At 38.4% G+C, this 25089-nt stretch overlaps 2 protein-coding genes across 11 annotated transcripts in view; one reads left to right on the top strand and one right to left on the bottom strand.

The window, feature by feature from the left end:
• The window catches only part of NFIA (nuclear factor I A), a 365719-nt gene extending 350814 nt beyond the window's left edge, over positions 1–14905 (bottom strand). The window contains exon 1 of one of the 7 annotated variants that reach the window (XM_068953353.1): positions 14712–14905. In XM_068953353.1, coding sequence (XP_068809454.1) covers positions 14712–14807 — 96 coding nt within the window. In that variant the 5' untranslated portion in view covers positions 14808–14905. The remainder of the gene's footprint in view (positions 1–14711) is intronic. The other 6 variants (XM_068953352.1, XM_068953354.1, XM_068953351.1 and 3 more) reach the window with 6 other exon arrangements.
• The window catches only part of LOC104153328 (uncharacterized), a 132266-nt gene continuing 119197 nt past the window's right edge, over positions 12021–25089 (top strand). The window contains exons 1-2 of one of the 4 annotated variants that reach the window (XR_011142663.1): positions 12021–12354; positions 18895–20749. Coding sequence is in view for 1 of the 4 variants with exons in the window: in XM_068953368.1 (XP_068809469.1) it covers positions 12346–12354 (9 nt within the window). In the remaining 3 variants the exon portion in view is untranslated. Of the gene's footprint in view, positions 12355–18691; positions 20750–25089 lie in introns of those variants that run through there. The other 3 variants (XR_011142662.1, XR_011142661.1, XM_068953368.1) reach the window with 3 other exon arrangements.

The raw sequence follows: 25089 nt of genomic DNA, 5'->3' as shown, positions 1-25089 counted from the left end.
TATTAGACACAAGGAGGAAAGAGAGAAACTGAAGACTGAAGGTTCTCATCTCCTCCTATTGTATCTTGTGTCTCTCAGATTTTTCTGTAATTTGAACAAAAGAGGAAATAAAAGTGGTTCAACACACTAGCTCTTGCAATGATACTATACAGAACTGGTGTTGTTTCCCTCCTAGAATTTGGTGTACATCTTAGGAAGCCTGCCAGCTCTACAGGAGGCATGTGCAAGATCATAAACAGTGCAGAAAAAGAAGGAGAAAAGGAAAGGGAAAAATAGTCATGAATAAACAGGTTCCAACATTTTCTTTACAGACTTTTTCTTTACGTCTTGGAAAAAATCAAGGCCCAGAAATTCAGCAGGGGTAAACTGGTATTATCTCCATTAACTTCAGTGGAGCTATGCCAGTTGACAGGAGCTAAGCATTTGGCCCAGGATATTTAAGTGAAAGTAACTTGCAATGCCTGTGAATGCAATTGTCATGCAATAAGTCATCTATACGTCTTATTGAGGGTGAATCCAATCTCATGTGCACCAAATGAGTTATTCCAGTTTTATGCTACTACTGATGGACTTACACAATTTGGAAAGTATCCACTGGAATCAGGCCAGCAGATTTAGATTTGATACAGTTCCTCACCTATCTGAACTAGATAACAAGTACCTTAGACATTCCTCAGGACGCCATCAGGACTTCAGCATCAAGAGGGACAAAGATTTTCCTCCTACTGCACACTCTACAAACAATTTCTGAAGACAAGGATAAAATGCACTATCGAGGAAAAAAGTATTTAGGATAATCAAAATCTCTTCAACATCCCAGTGACGCCACTTTCATTATCAGAATCCCATAATTTAAGCAGTGGTATGTTTAATGATTTCTAAATCGAGATTATTTATTTTAATGTAACTAGCAACTTTGTTTTCTGCCATCTCAGTTGCAGCTCAAGGAACATTTTAACAACCAGCAAGCTTTCAGGATAAATGCTTACTAACAAAAACACTTCCCAAGCTTAACTATGATACGAATGTTGAAACTATAAGGACACAATTTCAGACTTAATTTGTCTAGTTCAATCAGTTTCTTCCCTGCATATGCCGCAAACCTGTGGTGTATGCAATTCAAAGGAAGGTTTCATTCGTATGGCTATGCACAAGCAACTTACCACATCAGTACTTACTTTTTACACAACAAAATAATGATTTACCCTCTTGACTACTTATACTGCTAGCATACAGCAAAGATTATCAACCCCTAAAAGGATCATACAGATCCAGTGACTACTACATAATTAACAATAACTTGTAGTAATGCAATTTAAGAGTCTTTTTAATGGGCATAGATGGCAGAATGTATAGCCCATCTTTCTTTGTCATCCTAGAAAAGGGGCCCCATGCGGAGCTGCTGGTTGCTGAGTGATGCTTTGTAGTCTGTACCAGACAGTTGCACAGTACCAGCTGCACTGGCAGGTAGCCGAAGTGCAAAGAGATAGCTGCCAAGCTATGCTATACAAAGGCAGCAGTGCCAGAGAGAAAGGGACCTTTGCATGCGGGGACCTTTGACCCTGGAGCCAGCATGGATCCCATATTCATCAATTCCAGACAATTGCATCTTTCATTCCACCACAAACTATGATTAGAAAGGGCCCATTTGTGATAGTGATTGTTAGTTTACAGTTCCCAGAGATTCGATTATTTAATCTTTAGTTCTGTTGGCAGCAATATTTTCCCTAACCTTTTGTAATGGTATGCCAGTGATAATCTAACATATGTATATAGGGAGATACACACATGCACACAGGCACCTCCTCTCCCCATCAAAATTGCTTGAATAGATAAAGATGCAAAGAAAAGGAAAAACCCACAACACACAAAATTCATTTTGTGTTGCAAATACCGCTCTAATGTAGATTTTCAGAAAGCAGTCGGGAAACTGCAGTGTAATCAGCGTGCAAGAACATCCCACTTTCTCGCCACAAACTTTCTGATAATTTTTGGTTTTAATAGCAGAGCTTGGGTTTTAGAGAATCTAGATACATCAGATGCATTATTTTCAGACAACAGCATTTTTATTCCCAGGACTGTAATTCCAGGTGCCAGATTACTTTTTAATATTTCCAGAAATATTGACAGCCTGCACTACATGCAAAACGAAGAGGGACATCAGCTAAATCTTGAACGGACTCTTGAGAAAACAACCAATGACAAGGAAAAGCACTATTTGGTGGAGCAGGGGACGGAGGGACAGACAACGTACAGAATAAAAGCAGCAGGGAAGCCTCTAGGCCCCGTTCCTGCTACTGGTGTAAATAAATGTTTAGCTTCGATATTGTGAGCCCTATTGAAATCAATGGCAGAACTCACAAGGTGCGCATGTACGTCAGCATTTGCAAGCCTGGAACCTTAGTAAAAGCAATGGCAACCTCCCCAAAACTTCACCGCAGTACTACCTTAAATAATAAAGCAAGTTGTTGGCACAATCAACAACTTGAAGAAGAATGAAAGATGCCTCAAAATATAATTCTTAGTAATGATTTTGCATAGTGTTCTAGAGAAAAAGAGTAAAAATCCCATCAGAATCATATGAAGAACAAACATTTGTAATTGGAAGTGGAAAGGAGGAAAAACAAAAAAGATGGGAGTCTATAAAACTTTCATGAAAAATTATTTTTGATTTGATCCTTTGGTCTTATCTTAGAGATGTTAGTCAAAAGGAAAAAACCCCTCTACCTGAAGGCTAGCCGTATTGCGCTGCACCTGACTTCTGGCTCACATGTGAGACCGTCTGTTCTTTATTTTCACTCTGTATGAAGCTAATGGAATTTGCAGTTGATTAACCTCAAATCTGGAGTAATGATCCAGCCTGGGACTGCAGCTGGCAATGCTGTGGCTATTTGTACTTCTTAACTGAGTAAGACAGCAACAAGTATAATGGCACAAAGGTAAAGATCTCCGATGGACGAGTAAATGTCAGAGGTGCGTTAAAGGAGTTGAGAGCATGACTGGAAAGTACTGCCCTCCCTGCAGAGAGACAGGAGCATCAACTCTTAGAAAAACTAATCACAAGAAAATATGATAAAAAATATGTGGCTACACTTATTCAATGTTATTCTACAGGGGATACTCAAACCACAAGATTTACCCTTTTTGCATACCAAATCCCTGCATTAGAAAAAGGTCAGTCATTGAGAAACAGCCTCTGTAGAAAATTTTGGAGAAACACTGTCCTAAAACTTCTCTACAGCTTCCATTTGTGTGAGGAAAAGTAAAGTCTTCACTAGATCAACACTGGAAAATAAAATTCACAGAACAGAATTACACAATGTTATTAGTATTTATTTATCTGGGCGTATTTATTATTCTGTCTTAAATACAAAAAATCACTACAGATAAAATAAACACCATCAGCAAGCAATTCAAATATTTTTTTCCTAGTAGATTTCTTTCTGTTTTTCCCCTCCCAATTGTTCAAAGCGTCAATGAACAGAATTACACAAATGTGCACCAAACCTCAAAACTAATTTAGTTTAGCAAGTGGTTCACACATCTTCGTTTACTGAACAATGTTACTTTCAAATCATGACAACATTCTTCCTTCCTTGCCTCATGACTAATACAGTGTTTTTCAAGCTGTTCCTCTTCAGACTTTTCAGATCTTTCCAAATCTTTTCCCCAGTTTTACCACCTGGTTTCTAACTAAAATCAAACTGAGAGAGTTCCTTCCACAGATGCAAATCCACCAGCACAGGCCACTGACAGTCACTGTCGAAAAAGGCAGAGTGCCGCTTCCCTTCAAAGGTAGGATAGGAAGAGAGGCTTCCTCGAGAAGTGAGATGCATTGAACAGAAAGCTTGGATAAGCGGCGCTTGCTTGTGCACTCGGATGCCGCTCATTGGATGAATAAGTCTTAATGTGATGCAGTGAAAACAAAAATTATTCAGTCTGAGAAAGATCAGTCTTTTCATCCTATATAAGACTCACCAAATTAATGACTATCAGTGGACTTTACTAACACTACATTACTGTCTGTATTTTATTTATATATCGTGCATGTAAATATACATGTGCACACACACACACACGCACACACTGTGTGTACTATATGTCAACAACTAATCAAAAATTGTTTGCCCACAAGCATATGTGAAAAATTCATCTAAAAAATTGTACATTTAATTTTTAATGAAAACCCGGTAATCCACTGAATGTACCATACTCCCACTTAATATAGACCAGTGGCATACAAAAGACTGGAAAGACACAGACATCTCTTTTGCCATACACAATGTAAGCACACGTAGCACTTCGGGCTTCCTCAGTCAAGGTTTATTATATTATTATCTTGATTTTGAGCGAGAGAATTCAGTGATTAATCACTGAACACTGCTTTTACTTGTGCTCAGATTGAAGAAGCATATGCTATGTGAGTAACCCATAGTGTTTGGCTTAAAGGCAAATAAAAGCCAGCAATAAATAAACAGTAAAAACAGAGACTGCTGGTAGATGGAAAGACTGCACGACTTACTATTTTTTGATCTTTAGCTTCTCTGATTCTGCAAAACCTTGCATTTATAAGTAAATCTTTTTAATAAAATAGCATATTACAGTTAGAGTATCTTCAGATAATGTTGAAAACACATTAATTGATTAACACCTAACACCCTTTTTGAGCTAAGTAAGTTTTATTACTCCACTCACTCCATAGGATAGATGAAGATAGATAGGGAAGATGATAGGACATGAAAAAGTTAAAGTGACAGATTTGGCAGACCTCTGCAGAAATCAAGGAAAACACATTGCTTATCTCCTTGTAAGAGCACACACATAAGCAGGCACCTGCATTTTGCAGGTGCAGACACCTACAGTGTACAAATAATACTGCTGTGCCTTGCTCATACACACGCATCCTGGAGTGTGCGTCCCCAAAACTCGTTAGAACAAAGGCATTCGCAAGCTTGAACATATACATGGCAGTGCAGATGTTTGATTATTTCAGTCCTAACTACACGAACAGATGTTTGCATCAAACTGAAATTGTCACCACCCTCAAAACTCTGCAGCTCTGTCATTCTACCCTTATCAGTCTGTTTATTTCTCATATTGCAGGAGGCCTCCTCTCACAAAATTTCTTTTTCGGGGTACAGCTTCCAGTGATTTCATCTCCAGTCCCTTTTCCCATCTCAAGGGAAAATAAAAATTCCCAGCCCACTGATCTCTGTTCTTAGGCAGCCAATCATCTGTAGCAGAACAGTTTGCTTTTTGACTAGGTAAACTTTTTAGCGTATCATAGTTAAGGTTGTGCGCTCCTCCCCAGTATCTCTCTGCCTATTACTATTGTGAAGGTCCTACTTTTTAAGCAGGATCAGTTGCGTGATCATAGAGCAGGCCAAAACCCAGATGTGTTAAGACAACTAAAGAAAAGGCAGACTGTACCGGGAGGATGGGAACCCCAGAGGAAAGGGAGAGAAAGTGAAAATACTGTAAGGGTATGTTGCTTGCAAGGATAATGTACTGTGAAACCACAGACTGGCCAAGCTGCAAATCCAGCAGGAGACAGCATGATTCAAGGCTATGGGTGATGATGCAGTGTGGAGCCTTGGAGTCTTCTGAATGTAGTGCCACAGAGGCACTTTATAAACCTTGCTTTCTTTCTTTCCTCATTTTCCTTTTCTCAGTTTTCATCAGAATTTACAGCAGAGTCATCTAGAATATTCCATGAAATTTTGGAATTAGGCAGGTGCAATCAACAGTGGTTGCACTACTGGCCATGGGAGACATCTCATGGAGCTGGCAGAGTGCCTTGTTTTATTCAGCCATTGCTATCATCTTATGGCTCTTTGGCTTCCTGCTATGAAGTTGCCTCAGTGTAGACGAGCTTGGGCAAATGCACTACTAATCTGCAATTCAAACCATGCCTTGTGCATTTATGGAAAGGAAAATAAACCCAAGTTATTAGTCTGTGCAGTGGTCCAGTTACTGGAAGACCACAGCGGTTGGTAGTCCATATGTTCCTGAATGGAATTTTAAGTAAAGAAAAAGATACAACTCCAAAGAGAGATCTGAAGGAGAGAGCGAAAAAAGATCTTCTGAGTGACTGTCTTTACTCAGGTGTGATCTCTTGGCCACTGTTCTTCACAAGGCTACTGTTCTTCACAATCCTGAAAAAGGATTGGCATATCAAATCCTTCCTCCCTCCCTCCTCACAGTGGCTGTGCTGAGTTCCCATGCTTTGGTCAGTCCTTTTCTTTCTGTTCTTTGGACTTACTCTTCCCAGCACAAACTGATATTAGAAAGTGGCAAATGTCATTGCCTGCCAGAAGCCAAGGAGCCAATTCCTTCACCGAGGAATTCCCACTGTTTTAGGCCTATGTCCTCCTCCTACATGCCCACACCTCTCTGTGGAAGGAATTCCCCCTATTTGTCTGTAGCAGAATCTTAGAAAACTTCAGTATGAATGAAAAGAACGGCTGCCCATAGAAATATAGTAAGGAGCTAAAAAAAGTGGCAGTAGAGAGACAGCACTCTTCTCCAGGGATTTTTAACAACTCTAGGTATCTCTTTAGTGTAAAAGTTATATCCTGTAAAATTAGGTGAGATGGTCAAAATCTATAGGAAAGTTACCCTTCTGGTAAATTGTGTAAGAATTATTCATCAGTTTTTGAACATGAGGGGATTCCTTGGGTGTGATGTGTAGCGCTACAGTTTCCTTCATTGCACATAGCAGACAGACAGCATGATCTTTTAAGGCTCATTTCCTTAGGAAATCAAGACAAAAGGAGAGGAAGCAACAAGTCCTACTGCAATGCTTACATGTATTGCGGTTTATATAAACTGCAAAACCTTACTAGCAGCACTTTGTGAGTAAATTTGAGTTTTACTTGTGTTTGCCCACAGCCCTCGAAAACTTGTTCTGTTTTTGCTGATCTAAAAACCTTGGTGATTCACCTTTAAGCCACTACCCTAAATAACCCAAGCTTCACATATTTTTCTTAATGTATCCTTTCAGATAGCATCGCAAAAAAAAATTTCTAGGCAAAAAAATACAAGCAGCAAACAGAAGTGCACATGCCCACTGTTTCTATCTGTTCCTGACAGTGAACATAGAAACAAGCTGAACGAGCAATCAAATGGGACAGTTTTTCTTCTTTCGTGTAGAACATAAAAAGTTAATTCAGGTCACATTTGGAATACTCTTCATATTTTCTTTACATAAACCATAAGGCCATGCTCTACTTTCAATTTCTGCTGCACTAGTAAAGATGATCCCTTCTGAATGCCAGCATATTTCTGTGCAGAATCTGGTTCATTTTCTCCAGCTCAGCTGAATTCTGGATTAAAAAAACAAACAAAAAACTCCCCTCTAATTTACTCAGTAAATCTCTGCTAGTGACCACATGCAGTCTGTGTCTTTTGAGTTAGTCACGTTTAAAGTGGAGAACTCATACACTGCTCTCAATTTCCGCATTGCTCCTATTGACAACCTTAATCCATGTATGCAATTCCAATTGGGTTGTGAAATTAATATGGCTGTTTGTGTACATCAAGGGCAACGTGCACTCCTTTGAAAGCAAGGGCACTGCAATTATTGGTAGTAAAAGTCTACAAGCTTATAGTGCCATCTGTACTATCCAACACTCCCACCCATATCTAGTTGTATTGCTAACTTTACGTTTCACAGCCTTCTGAAAAAAAAAAAAACAAAAAAACCCCAAAGAACAACAGACACGCTTATACAGGCAAAATATTTTGAATCTCACTACATTAGTCAATACATCTATTTCATCTGTTTCAGCTATAGTTATCTTACTGAAAACTACTTTTCAGTAATCTCTCATATGGGAAGTAGATCCAGCGATCTTTCTTACAGTGAACATAAAATCAAAAATCTTTGTGCAAAAGAGCTGTTGCAGGCTTATACAGTGCCTACCCCAAAGGCACCTCATCCAGACCTGCCCCTGCTGCTCTGAGATCAGTTAGACTTCTTGGGAGTGTGGCAGGACCTCTGCTTTTTGTGGCTGGGTATTTGCATGTGTAAGGTGTATGTATGTATATGTACAAAGAGCTTCAGCATTTCGAATGAGGTTTGTAATTATTACTGGACAAATCCTGCAGTACTTGCTTAAGAGATGTACTTTCCTAGTGAAATTAATGGAAGTGGCAATCGGTCAAAGATATTACCAAGCCAAATCATGATATTATAAACTAGCATATTTGTCTTCAAAATCAACAAAGAAACAACTTGATTCATCCTAAAATTATCTTTAAATATTAACCAGTGGCAGTGACCACATTCTACAGAGCAGGGAGCTGAGGGATTAAAACTCAGGCAACCTCTCGATAAACCAAAAACATTACCTTTTTCCCATCATACAAAGGCAGAGAAAGCAGATGTTTACTTCCTTACTTACAGAAAGTTTCAGAATGTTTTTGTTCTTATGGCAACCATTTGGAGTTTATCAGCAAAACCTTTCAGAATATTCTTTACTTTCATCTCCATTTTCAATTACCCCCAGTACTGGTGGCGATCTTGCCTATGTACCAGTATCACGGTGCTGGAAACCATCATAAGCATCCCAATCAATTTAAATATCCAGTCCTGGTGCTTAAGTTCAAGTAAATGGTTAGGCTCACAGCCTTTGGATTCAGATCAAGGTGTCAGACTTTTCAGGCAGTGCATATTTTTTCCCCCTTTTCTTTGCATGGTCTAGTATTAACCACTGTATTGGCACCGTCAGATCTCAATTCAGTGCTGATTACAGTGTGTATAATTAAAAGGATTGGGAATGGCGAGTGGCAGCAAAGACAAGCCTTAGGTATAGGACAGATTCAGTTCTGAAGTCCTTCTATTTATCCTCCGCAAGATAGGCCCTCCTGATCGTACTATCACTTGCTTTTCTCAGCTATCGCAATGACTTCATAACCAAGGGCCATGATGAGCTCTGGAAATAATTTATCGGTACCAACAGAGAGAACGAACTGGCTCTTAAGGGTACAAAGCAATGCTCTTCTTCGTTCTCCCCGCCGTCAGAGAACTGATCGACACAACACCCGTCTCGCCTGGTAAACTCCGAGCGCGGACATCCGACTTGGTGTGAGCCATTGCCAGCTCAGAAAACAGCGCCAGGACTCCAAACAAAGTTTTTCAGAGAAGCTGGCTTTTCTCACTGTCCCATCCTCATGGGACAGCAGCATGTCGTGCAGCCACCCCCTTCTGTTATAACAAACCTGAGCGTTTCTGAGAGGAAGAGGGCTGAACAAGGGTTAATGTGGTACATTCTCCTCTTACTAAAATGATGTCATTTCCCGCCCCCTCCCCGAAAGTATCTGTTGCTTGGTTGTTTACATAATGAGGATAATTTAGAATATAGCTTCTAAACCTACATAGTTTAAAATTGAATGAACTCTCATACCTTAAGACATTGATCCAAATTTAAATTAAACCGACGGCATTTCAGTGTTGTGAAAAATATTGGTTTGTAGCCACAAACTACCCATTTTCCTCACTTTTTAGAATTTTTATAGAAAAATAAAAATTAAGAAAACAGAAGTAGCAATACATTGTAGGAATTGTCCCCTTGAATTTATAATCCAGTGTAAGTTACACAGTACTGATAAGTAAAGGAAGTTCAACCAGACAGTTTAATCCTCCAATTTCCTGTCTTCTAATCAGCCACTGACTCCTTTGGCTTTAAATTAGAAACATTCATGGCAATATTCAGGACAGGTGAAGGAAAAAGAACAGAAAACAACTAGGACAAATACTTGCAGGCAAAAGGAGGACGCTTACAGAAAATTAAGATACGATAGAGTAGTAGAAGTGTGTGTGATGATGCCCTGTATACATATGTTTAAGTTATATATGGAATTTAGAAACTCTGACAGGGAAGGAATAATTTTAATAACAACATTTCTACAGCAGCTGAACAGTATTTGAGTATCCAGCGTTACTTTGTAAAACTAAGAAAATCCATGCTGCAATATTACTTTGTTCACACTTTGTTATTTTTATAAAGGTCAAGGATAATTATTAACACAGTAAGTTGTCTGATATACAGTAAATGATAAGCAGAAAGCACAAATCAGCAAAGCCATGTACAATTCAACAGCATGTGGGGATTACCACGATACGCTTAGATGAGAATATATGTGTATGCATATATGCACAGATATGCTCAGTGATTTAAATAAGAAACGCTAATTTTGAGAGTTTGATACTTCTAGACTTTTTTAGTGTCAACAGCAACAATCAGCTTCCCCATATGATGAAATTAAATAAAATATTTATTAAATGCACCACTACTTTTAATCTCAGTTGCAGTGAGATTTATGGCGAGGATTCTATTAATTTTCAATTGAGTAAATGCTACTAACATTTTGAAATTTTCATTTTTTCTGCTGCAGAAATTACCTGAGCAATTTCAGCTATCCCTTTGAAAAAATGGAACGGAGAGGTGGGAAAGAAGAGTATTTACCAAGAGCTTCAGTAACAAGCTGATGTTGGTTTAAAAGCATTTAGACTACCAAAATGAACAGTTCAAGTCTAATCCTAGCATCTTTACAAAACTATCACTTTACTTATGGAACCTAAAGAAAACAAAGGTGTATACACTGAAATATGGATTGATAGTTGAATAATAAAAGAAGAAAACAATTATTTTGGAAAATGACTGGAAGATCTGTTTTAACTGTCGCATTCAATAACAGCAGTATGCACGTTAACTCATACAGGGAGTCATTTGAAAGGGCTTCTTATTTATTAATGAAGCTTTTTTTCCTCTGATATTTTGCAATGGAAAACAGTTTGCGTTTCGAAACTGTTTGGACTGAGATACTCAAATTATGGGTCAAAGTTTGCTCTCAGTCTCAGGTAAGTAAATCTGGAGTCACTCCACCTCTCTTAATGCAATGGCTCCAGGCTGACACCAGTGTAAACGAAGGAACGAAGAGCAGAATTTGGCCCAGGGTCTCCAGTTTTGTATTGCCATTGAGAATTTTTCTCCAATATATATTTTTGCTACGCTTATATTTCAATAACCGTATGCAAAGGAATTTTGCAGAGAATTCCTTATTAAACATATATAACAAACACATCATACTGGCTTGCTAGAGCAAATAATTTTAAAAAAATAATCAACTTGAAATAAATGTTTATAAAAGTAGCACAGCTGCACATATTTGTTACAAATGCAAGACAGAGTACTGAAACTTTTGTATGACTAACCCTTTAGTGTCTCTATGACAGCATCACATTTAAATAAAAAGTGCCAGGGACTAAAAAGCTATCATCATTTTTCCAAAAAACTAATTCATATGATATCTTCAGGCTGCTGTATTGGTGAAAGCATTTGCTGATATATATACACATATAAAAAATACATAATTCCTTCTTATACAAATTCATAGTATTTTTTGGAAGTTTTCAGCTAAAATGCCACATTACGATAAAGCCAAAATAATAACTATTTCTGCATTTACATGTTTGAAGCATGAGAAAAACAGATTAGCTTTCAAAAGATTCCTTATGAACTGTGATGACAAATGCAATTATTGTTAAAATGTACAAATCCTCTGGGTTGTGCTGAAATAGTTTGGAACATTTATAACTGGCTAAAAGAAAGAAAAATGACATTTTTCTTTTACTTTGACCTTTTGCTATTTTGGAAACAAGATCAAATATATTAGCCATTCCATCAGATGGCTAGAGTGAAAAACTAGCTGCAAAGAAGAAAAAATAATTAAAGGAACATTAACACAGATTATTTATGAAAGAAAATAAGGTCAAAATTAGAACTCTGCATTTTAAAGCCACCTTTCAAAAATGCAAGCTGCTTTACCCAACGATCAAATCCATTCATTTTCCTAATCATGCAATCACCCAATCTCCATTATCTCCAGCTAGCTAGCTATAAACACACTATAGACTGGAGTGAAAGAGGGAGAGTGTGAGGTTGAGAGACAGAGAGAGAGAGAGAGAGAGAGAGAGAGAGAGAGAGAGAGAGAGAGAGAAAGAAAGAGAGATTACTACACCCAGCCTTTTATAAAGCCGTTTCTTTCATTATAACAGGTCTTTTCATCAAAATGACACAGAACCTTTAAATTTGGGCATAATACTCCAGTACAGTACACAGCTATAGCTTAAAACTGATTTAGAACCTGCTCCAGAAAGAAAACAAACTCACTCATTTGACACACAAATTGTTTACGATTCATTAAAAAGCAAAATTGCATATCACAGTGCTGGCAGCTGAGTCCATATGGGTGCAAGGGGTATTCACTCATCTCTTTGTATGCTGGCAGTACCAAACCGAAGTTTAGCACTATGCAGCTGAGATTTTGTGCAGCCAGACGATGCATGAGGTAATTTTAAAGCTTTATTTGTCTTTAAAACATTAAAATCTGCTCTGTAGTTTACTTTTGATTAAAAGAATGTGGCAAATGTGATGAGATTTGGGGTTAAAAAAAATACATATCTACTTTTTGTTTTGCATTTCAGACTCATAGACTGTATAAAATTGCTGCTTATTACTCCATCAATAATTGAAACTTTGTATGAAAATTATTTGCAATTAACACATCTATTGTAAAGATCTTGAATTATTCATTTCAGTTAAAAATAACATATCTTTCATGTAGCAAAACTTCTACCAAAAAGGCTGTTTTAGTGTTTTTTTTTGTTCTCTTAGAAAATAAATGGTGTGACGTTCAAGTTTAAGGAGAACTTTCTGCAATGTTTAATCTAAACAACAGCATGTGTGGTTATAAAACTGTTTATTTTTAGGCAAGTGCATTACTAAATGTTTCCAGCATTTTTACATATATATTCACAGTACTAAAACATCTGTGAAATAAATGTGACTAAAATGAAACTTCCTAGGATACTTTCTAGAGGGTGATAATAGCTGTCTAATAACATTTGAGGATACTTATTAAATAATAAACATTGACATACCTCATCATAAAAGCAGACGATAGACAATAAAAGAGGAGTGGTAATAAAATATACAAATAACTTAGAATAAGGTAAAACCACAGCATGATATAAATAGCGTAGTTAAAAACCGACAGTTTAAACTTTGCTTTGAAAATGATAACTAAGAATCAATAGACTTATTTACAGGGTTTAACAAGCTAAAAAAAGTCACATGAATAGTCAACAGTTTATGTGCATGCAAATACCCCTTCCCCCTCCAACTTCCCCTGGCAGAAAGTCTAATTGGAAAATCGGTACTATAAGTAAAGTGGTTAGCCTTCCACTATTCCCATTAACCGAAAGCTGCATGTTACATTTCACTGGCAACCACTGGTAAACCTCTAATAGATGGTTAAAAAATTAAGAGTTTAGACAAAACAAAACTAAAAAACCCCAAAGCCCAAACACCTTTAAATACAAGCCACATGATACACACAATGGCCACCACCAAGTTGCAGAATAAAAACCTTCCGGATCTCACTTTTAAAAGTCTTTCAAGTCCTCAGAGGTCTTAAACTTTCCAAATGATACCAAAATTGGTCCAGGGCGGCGAGGGGGAGGGAGCCCCCGACTTGTTTCAGCGTATCATACAATGAAACCGATCATGCCTTGTTTTGTAATTCCACTCGCCAGTCCTTTTTTAACTGATATCTATGTGAAATGAGCTGAGGTTCACGGTCCAGTTAGGAGCGGATAATACAGTCATTGTCCTGGCAGCAAACTTTTCCTCTCACTGGAAGAATTCACGCTTGCCACAAGAATAATAATTACAGAAAACTAAAAATGCACTGCTAACGAATTAATCCCTAACGGACAACACGCTAACGAGGGCAGTAATGATTTGAGGACTCTCTTCCTCACAACAGGACTTGCATCTTCTGCTACAATGGGCTATTGTGCATCCTCCTAACTCACTATACCTCTTATAGATTCAAGATGTCAAAGGTTGTCTGGCCCGACTGACCATGACATGCTAGTTAACTCGTTCTACGGAGCACGTTGGAACTTTATTGAAACTTTAATTGCACCCAAAAGCAGCTAGAGCCAGATTATGTGGGATCTGTAACACATGGCTCCAGATCATAATAGACCGGTAACCTGTTCTAACATAAACAAACGGAGGGAAAAGTTAGATCGGGGTCTCTGATGAAAGGCAGTACCTTGCAAAACACGCTTCTCTCACACGTGATGATTTTACACCATGACACTAACGCACCGCTCCAGACTTTTACAGTGATCAACTTGCTTTGTACCGTATTGAACTTTCCACCTCCCTCTTTAGAAAATACTGTATGGTAAAAAACGCACACACACGTGCACACAAACACACACACATGCACGCACGCACGCACACACACACACACACACACACACACACACGCACACACACGCACACACACACGGACACTTGAAAGCAGCAGATAAAGTAAAACAAACTGAGCGTCAGGCAACTGACTGAGACAAGTTACTCTGCACAAGGCTTTTTCAAACTCCTTCTCTGCATACTTTTTTTTCCCTTAAGGAGAATTGAAAAAGCTTCCCGGTGGAAACTGCAGTGCACATTAACGGTCTCTTGTTACACAGGGGAAAGCATACAAGTGGGACAAGTGTGAGGCTGCTCTAGTGAAGAGTGTGAAAAAAATCAAATGTTAATTTGATAAATGTGAGGTCTGGGACATTTTGTCAAAGAGGGAGGGAAAGTAGAAAAGGGAGAAAAAAAAAAGCAGCCCTGCTGCCAACTCACCATCCACCAAGTTCTGGCCGAGATGTCGTAGCAGAGCTGCCATTTGATGGAGCCGTCGGAGGTTTTCCCTGCCATTATGCTGTCAGCAAGCTTCATCTGATGCTAACTCACGGGAGATAAGACACCTAATTGAGAAAACATTTGCACTGGCATGTTGGGCAACATGTAGCCCGGTCCATACCATATGGAATCATGGGTAAAAAAAAAAATCTCCTTGACAATGAACCAATCTCTCACAGACCCAGTGGCAAGGTGAAGTGGAGATGAAAAGTCATCTGCTCCTAGCACTGTCTTCTCCTCTCTCTCTCTCTCTCTCCCCCTCTCCCTCTCTCTCTCACTCACTCTTTTTTTTTTTTTTTAAATAAGAACCCAGTGCTCAACATCAAAGAGAGGCGGTCAAAATTAGGGCTTCATCACTCAGATGATTTTGGTCTGCAAGGTTTTTCTTTCCTTTCCTCTTTTTTCTTTTTTAAGAAGAATAAAGAGATTTAATAGGACAAAGGCAGGTAGTGGACTGCGGAGGGAGATCGCCACAGGCTATTAGCCTAAAATTTCTGCTTGACAGATGGAACTGCTTAGAGACTATCATGCAATGTTTTGGGTTTTTTTTTTTAAAGACTTTCAGTCTGATTCAGTATCTGTTTATCGCAGCTACTTTTCTCATGTACGTGACCGGGCAAAAAAAAAAAAAAAGACTGAGCAAAAAAAAAGAGATTGAGTGTTTTTCTTTCTTTTTTTCTTTCTTTCTCATTCTCTTTCTGTCTTTCTTTCTTCCTCCCTTCCTTAACATCTCTGTATGTAATGATTTAAGCAGTGAAAGACAAAACAAAAGTATAAACTGCTTAAGTTTATTTTTCCTTTCAGTGACAGAAGCTTTCTGAAGGAATTAAATGCTTTTTTTCTTTTTTTGGTAAATAAGGGAGACATTAAAGTTTTGGCTCTTTGTTCCTTCTTGATTTTAGATACGAGACCTTATTGTTTAAATGAATGACTTTTCATATGAAGGCTCAAAGGGCTAAACTGCTCCTTAAGAACTAAACAATTCCCTTCTTGTCTTTTTTTTTAATATAGTTTTGCTACTGTATTTTTAAAACTTGTTTTTAATGTTATACTTCTAATATCATTTGGTAATAACTACCAAGGACTCACAGAGGTTTGTTTCTCCCTCCTGCAAAACTTCTCTGGGCATCAGTGCTCTCCACATTCAACATTTATATGAGGAACTGACAGATAGCTTGGAAAAAGACAACTCCAAAACAGTTTTGAAAAGTTAAGAAAAGCTGGCAGTGTTCAGTATTAAAATCCTTTCTTGGAAAATGAAGTAAAAGATAATCATATATTCTTCCACTGCTGTTTCCCCCTTCCTCTGGTGCACTGTGAAACCAACAATTGTATTACTTTTATGACAGCTGAGTATTAAACAGGCAATGAATGCTTTCCATTTAAATCACACTGTTTTATCACAGTAAGCGACGGTTGTTCAGCTATGACCACCACCACTTAATAATAGGGCACTTCAATCTATACAGTAGTTCCTTTCCTCAAGTGCTCTAAAAATGAACTTCTGAACTGGCAGACAGACTCTTGCCAGGAATATTTCTCAAGTCTATTGAACTATGACTGATACAACTCGCTCACTCAAAAACAGCTACTCTCTGCAAATCTTTTCATTATTTGGACACAAGAGGAAAATGTATTAAAAATATCCACTCTATTTTAAACAATATCCATTTCTGTTTGTATCAAAAAAGGGAGTTCGTGGGCACACAATTCTTCATTCGATTGTTTTGTATACTAACAATTGTTTAACTATTTGGCTACAGCAAAATATAAATCCAGGCTGTACAGACTACAAAACCGTCATTCAATACAGCACAGAACTAACTTTCATTCAGCTTCAGTAATACCTTTAGATTTCGGTGATGTGTGAGATGATAAGCAAATGATTTTGGATAAACACAAACTGCTGGTGTAACATTCAAGGGTTAGTCTTTGTTTCCACCTCAGGCTTAATAATATATTTGGACTGCGCAAAAAAATATGTTAACGCGTGATCTATGCAACTGCTTAGCATCCCAATTTGCTTTTTTGGTCCGAATAGCAGGTACGATATCCTTTCTGTTTACAGGAAAGAGTCTGACTAGCATGGCAAGTGTTAAGTTTTAGTCAGAGTCCAGGAAAAAAATGGACACTGTGCCAGGAACTGTCCTTGCAGTGGCCAGCCAAAGCATTTATCGTCTTCTGTTACTTCAGGTTTGCTAATGCTACCTGTGCTTTCTGTTGCTTGCTGCTTGCTTTAAAAATCCCTTAAAATAACCATGCAAAAGACAAAGTAAAATGATTAAGTAACGATCAGCCTTTGAACCAGTGTCAGATTCAATTTTATGCTGCTCTCTTTGCTCCTACATCTCAAACCAAACAACTTACCCACCCTACTTATTATTTATTTAGTATTTTATAGCCAGTTGTGCTGTATATCTGTCCAGTCAAGTTCTGATAAATCACTGTTCATGTCTATGTGGCTTTCTATTACCTGATGTAGTTATAGATCTACTGGCAAACTTTGCCTTGATTGCTGTATTAACCACTGCTTTGAGAGTACTTAGGTCTTCCTCTGCCAATATATGATTTTACTTTAGAATATTAATTATAAACACTTTGAATAAATAAATAATTTTTCAGATGAGCATACAGTTTTCAGTTTATGAATGAGAGAAGCACGAAAACATTTCCTTCCTGACAGTATAAGAGTTATGTGCAAAGAAATGATGAGCGCTGTTGGTTAGCAGTGTTTTAAATTCAGAACAATTAGGTGCAGTTAACTTTGCCATTGTTCTTTCTGATGCTGGGGATGGTGGGTTCTTACCCGTAGAGCAATTATTCCTTTCATAAGCGGCTGTTGTTAATAGCATTAAAACAAGATTAAATACAACATGTTAAATATTGCAATTATTGTGGAAAATAAAATTATTTGGTGAGCATAATGGGGAGCAAATCAAGCATTTAACATGATCCAGGAAATGCTACTCCAAACAATTGCATTTGTTTTATGCAATTTTTCCCCTTTGATTGCTGACAGATGCCGTTTTGGAAACAAACATCTAAGTAGTTTTCCTTCAATCAGAAAAAAAAAAACCACACACCAGAAAATGGCTACATGTTTTGAATTTAACTCTTGTCAATCAGCATTCTGCACAACACTCCCTGTGAATAGTACTAGGACAAAACGATGCCTTCCAAAGACTAATAAGCCACAAAGATGTTTGCTTCTAAACCAGATCTGTTCCGAAGAAAGAAAATGCCTTCGTGCTGCGTAGACATTTCTACGGACACAGCTGTGAAATGAAAATGCTTGCAATGTATGAGGGATATTTCAAATTGGAAATAAGTTAGGTGTATGCGTTTGTGGGCTAGAGAAGAAGAGATTTGTTTTCCGACAGCTTTAGGCCTCAAGCAATGAATTGAAGTACTTGCCAGTTGCTTTCTGACTTCCTGCTGGAGAAGTGGCCAACTATCCAAAAATAATTTGCTTAATTGTTGAGCAGAGTTACCTGCCGCAGCACAAACAGCACGAGTGTGCCCCTCCGTTATCTACCCTCTGCAGTACATTCTGGTGAGGTCATTGTTGCGATCAAGTGTATGAAACCAGGAATGAATGCTAAAAAAGGCTAATAAAGTATATTAATTCAGATGACTATATCAAGCTGGCATTTTACAGTCTACTGGAAACTGAATGCATGAGAGCTTTAGAAATGTTGGCATAGCGGGCAGTTTCTCCAAATGTTGGCTTCTCCTATTCACGTTGGTAAAAGAAGCTCGGCAGAACTGCCTGTAGCTCCTAGTGCTAGACACATCTTTAGGATCTTAGTACTTTTTACTAGATTATCTGTTAATTGCATAGTATTTATTGTTTATTAACCCTTTCTTTACTCTCATTTTGTTCCTATTTCTTCGGTTGCAATTGCTTACAACCTTTTCAGCAGATTGCAATAGCGTGATTTTAGATCTGTTCCTAATTTGGGAGGCATTTTCCTTGGGAAACCTGAACCTAGATGAGTTACGAAGAGGATTTCCTTATCTTGAACAGTGACAATTAGTTCAAGTGCCATGTGAGAGCAGGCAGTTGATTTTTGGACAGCCTCTGAACTTATGCAAAGTTGCTGACAACGAGTGTGTGTTCTAGCTTTTGGAAATCCTATAATCCTGGCTTCAACCAAGAGGATCTGCTGTTGCTGAAGGCGTAAACAAGGAGAGAAGCAGCCTGCGACCACTGCTCCTACACCTTCAAGGATTCCCGAGCCAAAATGAGTGCAACGCTGAAAGCTTTTACTGGGTAGCAAGGTGACACACGTTTCATATGAACTTGCTGAACCCAGGGAAAGCAGTCCTTTCCCCTCAGCAGGAAAGTTCTCTTTGGACTCTGCGTTTTTCCCTGTAGCTCTCACTTGTGTATTTCTCCTTGCTCCCCTCTCACTCCTCTGATTTTCTTCTTGCCATCTGTATCCCCCTTTTGCCTCATCTGAAACAAGCATCAAGATCCTGTTTCTGACAGAACGATCTGTCAATACGGAGACACACTGACATCACAGATGCAGTGCTGTGACTTCATGTCTGAAAGAAACAGGAGGAACAGATGAAAGGAGTGAAGGGGAAGGAATGACACACAAACATTAAAAAACAATTAAATAAAAAATTCTTCTCTATCAACCCAAAATGTAAAAGAACATAAGATTTATTTTTTAAGTTTAAATATAAACAACCATTTCCTAATCTGTTGTGTAATCAACATAGCATTTCACCGTGCTCTTCTCCCGAGGCAGGCAGCAGTCTCTAGGAAGGAGCACGCGCTTTGCTGACTCAAGGCCTAAGGGACGGCCGACTCAGCCTCTGAGAAAGGGCTACCTAGGAACTAGCCTGGCAAATGGGTATTATGAAGCATAGCGCTCATACCCGGGAGGAGCCTCCTAAGGGAAAGAAGGACTTCTGCCCTGGAAAAATCTAAAAAATCTAAATAAAAGTAAATTCATAGAATTAAAAAAAAAAGTTTAAACCAAAAACACAAACTCAGTTTTAATGCAGCTGCATCAAAGCTAACATTGCCCCAGGGAGACAGGGATAGAGAATGTATCCAGAAAATCTGCTTATTGAAAAGCGGGGGCAGGATCTCACCTTACTATTAGTTTTTTTTTTCCTTCCTAGAATGAAATATTATCAAAATTCACTAACCATTATTTCTATTACTGGCTTTTTTTTTTGTATAAATATTTGGAAAGTGTTGTAAGCCCAGAGTTTCCTTTACTATTTGAAATATTTATTTTAGTTCTGACATTAGGGGACATCCAGAATATATTGCTTTCCTGCCATCTCTGGAGCCACTGCAAAACTGTAATAAGTAGATTCATAACTTGTAGGAGAGGAGCTTAAGAAAACTAAAAGGTTAATATATTCTAACTAGATGTTGGGTATAGAATGTCAGATCTGTCAAATTTCATTACAGTTTGCTGCTCAATGAAAAAGATTTGATTTCTTTTGCCACTGTCCTACTATGTTCAAGTCACACAGTGCCAGCAGCAACCAGCCAACGACCACAGGCTGGCACTGAGCGGGCCCGAGTGGGAAGCCAGCCGCAAGGACCATCTGTTTCCGATTTCTAGCTAAGCCAAGATGTGCAGTGAAGTGCATTCCATTCACTGAGCCAGCCTTCTCCCTGCTCAAGTTATTAGTGTTACAAGTGAAATTATCTTTTCCAAACAGCGGGGGAGCTATAATCCTTACGGAACAAGACTTTAAAAAAGAAAAAAAAACAGGGAAAAAAGGCAGAAAAAAAAGACACCCCCCCCCAATTTGACATCTTTTGTTAAAGTTGTGGATGACACTGTTTGTAAATGTAATTAGAATGTTCATGCGGTTTATAATTTTAAAGGATATTTTATTAAGCACGATATCCTCTAAGGCAAGAATGCATATGTTGGTTCGTTGGATCTAATCGAATAAACCAATCAAATATATTTAGAATATTATCTATGAATAAAGTTAAAAACGACAACACGAACGCTCGTTTAAGTCTCTTTAACATTAAGTGCCTTGAAAAACATCAAAGGTTTTAAAGTATAATTTAAAGTGAGAATGCATAAACAAGGCTAATTACATGCTACTTACATTGTTTCAATATGTAATGCATATGTTTAACCTCTAAGGGAAAGGATTGGTCTTGGCACGGTAATTGTGGGGATTTAAGGGTATGCTAAACTGATAACTGTAGAACGAGCTCTGTCATAAGATATTGGTCTCCTACTGTTACCTAAATGCCAGGTGAAACCAAAGGATTTATTGAAGGGAGGGTGGAAAGGGAAAAAAAAAAGACAACACAATGAGGTGAAACTGAGAAGTTCATTTTCAAAGGGGGGAACATTTATCCTTTGACACCATTCCATTCCAGTGACTTTATTTCTAATATACCATGAGATTAATGATGTGGCTACTGTCACTGTGTCTGATGAACACTGGCAGAGCTGTGGAACAGTTGCTCCCTCTACTATTATTGGACATATTGGTAAATTGGCATATATAAGACAAACTTGTGGCAGCCAATTCGAAACAATCTTATTCATGAGGACAGGATTTTTATTTTTTTACTTCATTCTATATATAATATAAGTTAGTATAAGTAGTTAGTTATATTAGTTGTTTTAATATTGGCTGATTTAAAAACTTCTTCAAATTAGCAGTTGTTGACAGTGTTTTCATATCCTATAATAATCTCAATATGACTCTCATGCAAAATCAATTGCAGGTAATTAAGGAAGTAAATTATCACCATGAAACTGATCCCTGACATACCAGAGGCAAGTCAATATTTAAGCCTCTGCTGAGTGTAATCATAATCATTCACCATTCTATCCCCAAATGGTTTATTCTTTCAAAAGTAATATAATCATAAAAGAAAACACAGAATAGCTTGTTCCATTAATTTTCTTAGTCACTTTCATTCTGCTTTTGCAGAATCAAAACCATTGCCATGAATGGCAGATACCACACACAAGGAATAACTGTTGAGTTACCTGAAAACTAATTACTAGATCAGCCCCTTCTTTGGGTATTATCTTTTCTCAGCGTCTTCAGTGGTGCAACTGGACACTGACTGTTGTTGCTGCAGGACCTTGTTCGAGCTGTGGCTGCACTGGTATTAACACAGATAACTTCATTCTCAATCTTCTGCCTGAGTACTCAGAAACATTGGCTAAAGCTGCATATATTGCCTATTTTTAAGCTGTCCTCTTTCTCCTTCACTAAAACGTATTTCAGGTCCTCTGGTGCTGTGAGAAAGAGAACCCTTCTGGGTCTCTCCACACAAGCTTGTGCCATTTAGATACTGTAGGAAGAAGAACAGGGATGCAGAAGTGCTCAAAGAGCGCAAGTAGGAGCTGTGGGACTGCGCCTGGCTGAATTACTGTGTTTGAGTTCGGCAGGACATAGGAAGAGAGATAGGCTAGGAGGTAGAAATCAAGGCATTCAGTACATTTCCACAGCCAGTCTTGTCAAACATCAGAGGCCACGCACAGGGGCTTACTGTATAGATGACTGGGGCAGACTACCTATTAATATAGGCATAGACCTCATGCCACTCCTCCCCTTGAGCCTGTAAGTAATGCCACTGACTGAGGAGTACTCTTGGTTTCAAAGACTGCAGTGTCATGTCTCATAGGAAACAGTGATCTATTTGAATCCGTGCTGTGAATTTGCACTTATTCTTCCAGTTTCTGATAAAGATTTGTTGCAACTGGCTTATCCTAGAAAGAAAGATTTTACTGTTAATCAAGAATGATAGACAAGTGCCCAAAGTCTCCGTGGAAATGGCTCGCTTGTGTATGACCTACTGAGTGCAACAGTGCTGATGGATTCGCAGGCAGCGGTGCTAAATCAGAGCCTTTTATCATCCATAGCTACACGAAAGACTGCGACTCCTCCCTCCTAATGAGAGACTTCTGTAATGCTCTCTCCTTAGGGCTATTGCTGAGGAATAAGGAATCCAAGACAGATGTGGCAGTGACCAACATATTAATTTCAAAAAACAAATCCCTCAAAGCAAAGGAAATATGAACAATTAAAACAATAAATACACTGAATCATATGAATTTCCAGTGCCCACAGTACTAACTCCAGGTCTACACATTAATTTGTCATTCTTGGGTCATGAATAAGTAAATCCCCTTTTGTTTAGAGAACAAGATTAAAATGCTACTAATATTAAAAACACTCCTGCTTGCTGGCTCATATGTCTTTTAAATACCTGCCTAATTCTTTGCTGCACTCTTAAGTGTCAATCTTGTTGTCTTGATAATACCAGCTGAAGACAGCCAGTATGCTGAAGAGTTTAGGTAAATACCTACAGAAGTGCTTTGGGAAGGATTGAGCTGCATGTAAGCACACTTTACAAGCAAGTCTGGTATAATCCACTTAAGTGTCTCTGGATTATTGAACATTTTACAGCAAGATAACATGCGCGTGACCGTAAAATATATATGCACATTCTTGTGTAATCCATGCCACTGGACCCCACATCTTGGAAGGTAAATCTCTAAACATAGCTTCTTCAGACGACATCACTATAAACATCCTTTTCTCAGTTAATCGGTCATACAGACAAAGGAACTCTGGAGATGAAGTCTGCAACACTTAGTCTCATCCTATGAGGTTCCTTTTGTTTTTCAAACAAGATTTTTGAAATCTGCAAGAGTCTTAGCTGATCTTAAAAACCCTATCAACAAGAAAAAAATTTCAACTTTATCGAGCTGATATTTTGTTCGTGAGCTTGGAACTGATGAGAATCTCTTACTTCAGACCTGATTATGCAGATCAAACCTAATTCAGAATGTGATGTACTTGCTAGCAAAGACGATGTTATATAGATATTCTAAATTTTATATTATATTTTGTATTCAGCAAAAATTCTGTTATAAGACACTCTATCCATTATTAACCATTGGATAAACCATGTCCCTTTCTTCGTTGCCTCAGTTCTGGAGACCTGCTTTCTTAACTGTGCTCAGACACTTCCATTCGCACAGAGTAACTCTGAACATGCAGGTAACTAAAGCACTGGTCAACATTCCAGGAAGGAGATTAAAAGATCTTGGTGCAGGGAGAGGCCAGGCTGTATCTGGATGCAGTGTAGTCTTTTCCTGACACACAGATCCACCACTGAAGAAATGAGATGTTCTGTCTGTGGAGGCTCCCTGAGAAGGGGCAGGGGGGCCAAGAACGTTCGCGGAGGTTGCAAACAAAAAACTCGTTCTCTGTGTTCGGTCTCATCATGACCCCTTTCTGGCCAGTGCTGATGACTTTTCAAGTTTTCTTGTTATTTAGTATGCCTGTGGGGAAAATAGAGGTGGTAGCCTTTATGAACTAGTCATCTGTCCCTCACAGGCTTTCTCCTAGCTCTGTGCTGGCAGGAGTTCATATGGACCCAGAAGTCAGTCTGGGTCCTTTGCTTTCATCTTCCTCGACGTGAAGTAGGGAATAATTGTAAACTTGTCTATATGGCTGGGATCAGATGTGCTCAATGCTGAAAAGCTCAGGAATGGTTTCAAGACCAACTCTGAAGCCTGTTCTCTAGGAATGGTTGGAATGCATATCTGCATTACCAGCAAGCTGCTCTTTTGCTGCTGATACTGCGAGCAAAAACATAAGCTGAGTCATGGTACATGACACTGCTGCTGACAAAACGTTTTAAACTGCAAACTAAAACAACAATGGGATTATTTATGGAGTGCAACTCTTATTTTAATGTCAATAAATGTACTGGATAAATTCCCCTTCATTAGCTGGAAACCTCAGAAGGAAACAGAAATATTCTGGTAAACCACAAGCTTGTTCTTAGCAAATACATAGCTACATTTCCACTTCAGAGACGTATCCAGATTGCTTCTTCACTGGGACAATAAATCTCTAGGAGTGAAAAGCAGTCTATAAATGCAAGATCTACAAAGCAGGGTGTGTGACACATGGCCCTCAAGGCTCCAGAGGGTGACATTGGAAAGTATTAAGAGAAGCTTTTTTTTTTTAATGAATGGAAAACATATTTTCTGAGATGTGCAATTCAATTCTTAAACCAAAAGGTTGGAATGAGTCCCCTTCACTATGGGAGGTGTCTGCTCTCTTGTCTACTGGGCTGCAGATGTCCCACAGAGAGCAAATTGTTTTTACTGCCGTGTGCTGCAAAAAAAGAGGAAAAGCTCAGAAACAACATGTTACATCTCCTCAGTTTCTGAGTTGCAGAAGGAGTAAGTTTTTCCTGGTAAGAGCTAGCTCTAAAAGAGATAATGCACCAGTCTACATCATGTGCTGTGCTCAGCACATGTAGGTGCTCTTGCTAGTG

The sequence above is a fragment of the Struthio camelus genome, chromosome 8 (assembly GCF_040807025.1).
Source record: "Struthio camelus isolate bStrCam1 chromosome 8, bStrCam1.hap1, whole genome shotgun sequence".
NCBI classification, from domain to species: Eukaryota; Metazoa; Chordata; class Aves; order Struthioniformes; family Struthionidae; genus Struthio; species Struthio camelus.
The sequence above is the reverse complement of the archived record's forward strand: the minus strand, read 5'-3'. Positions and strand labels throughout refer to the sequence as shown.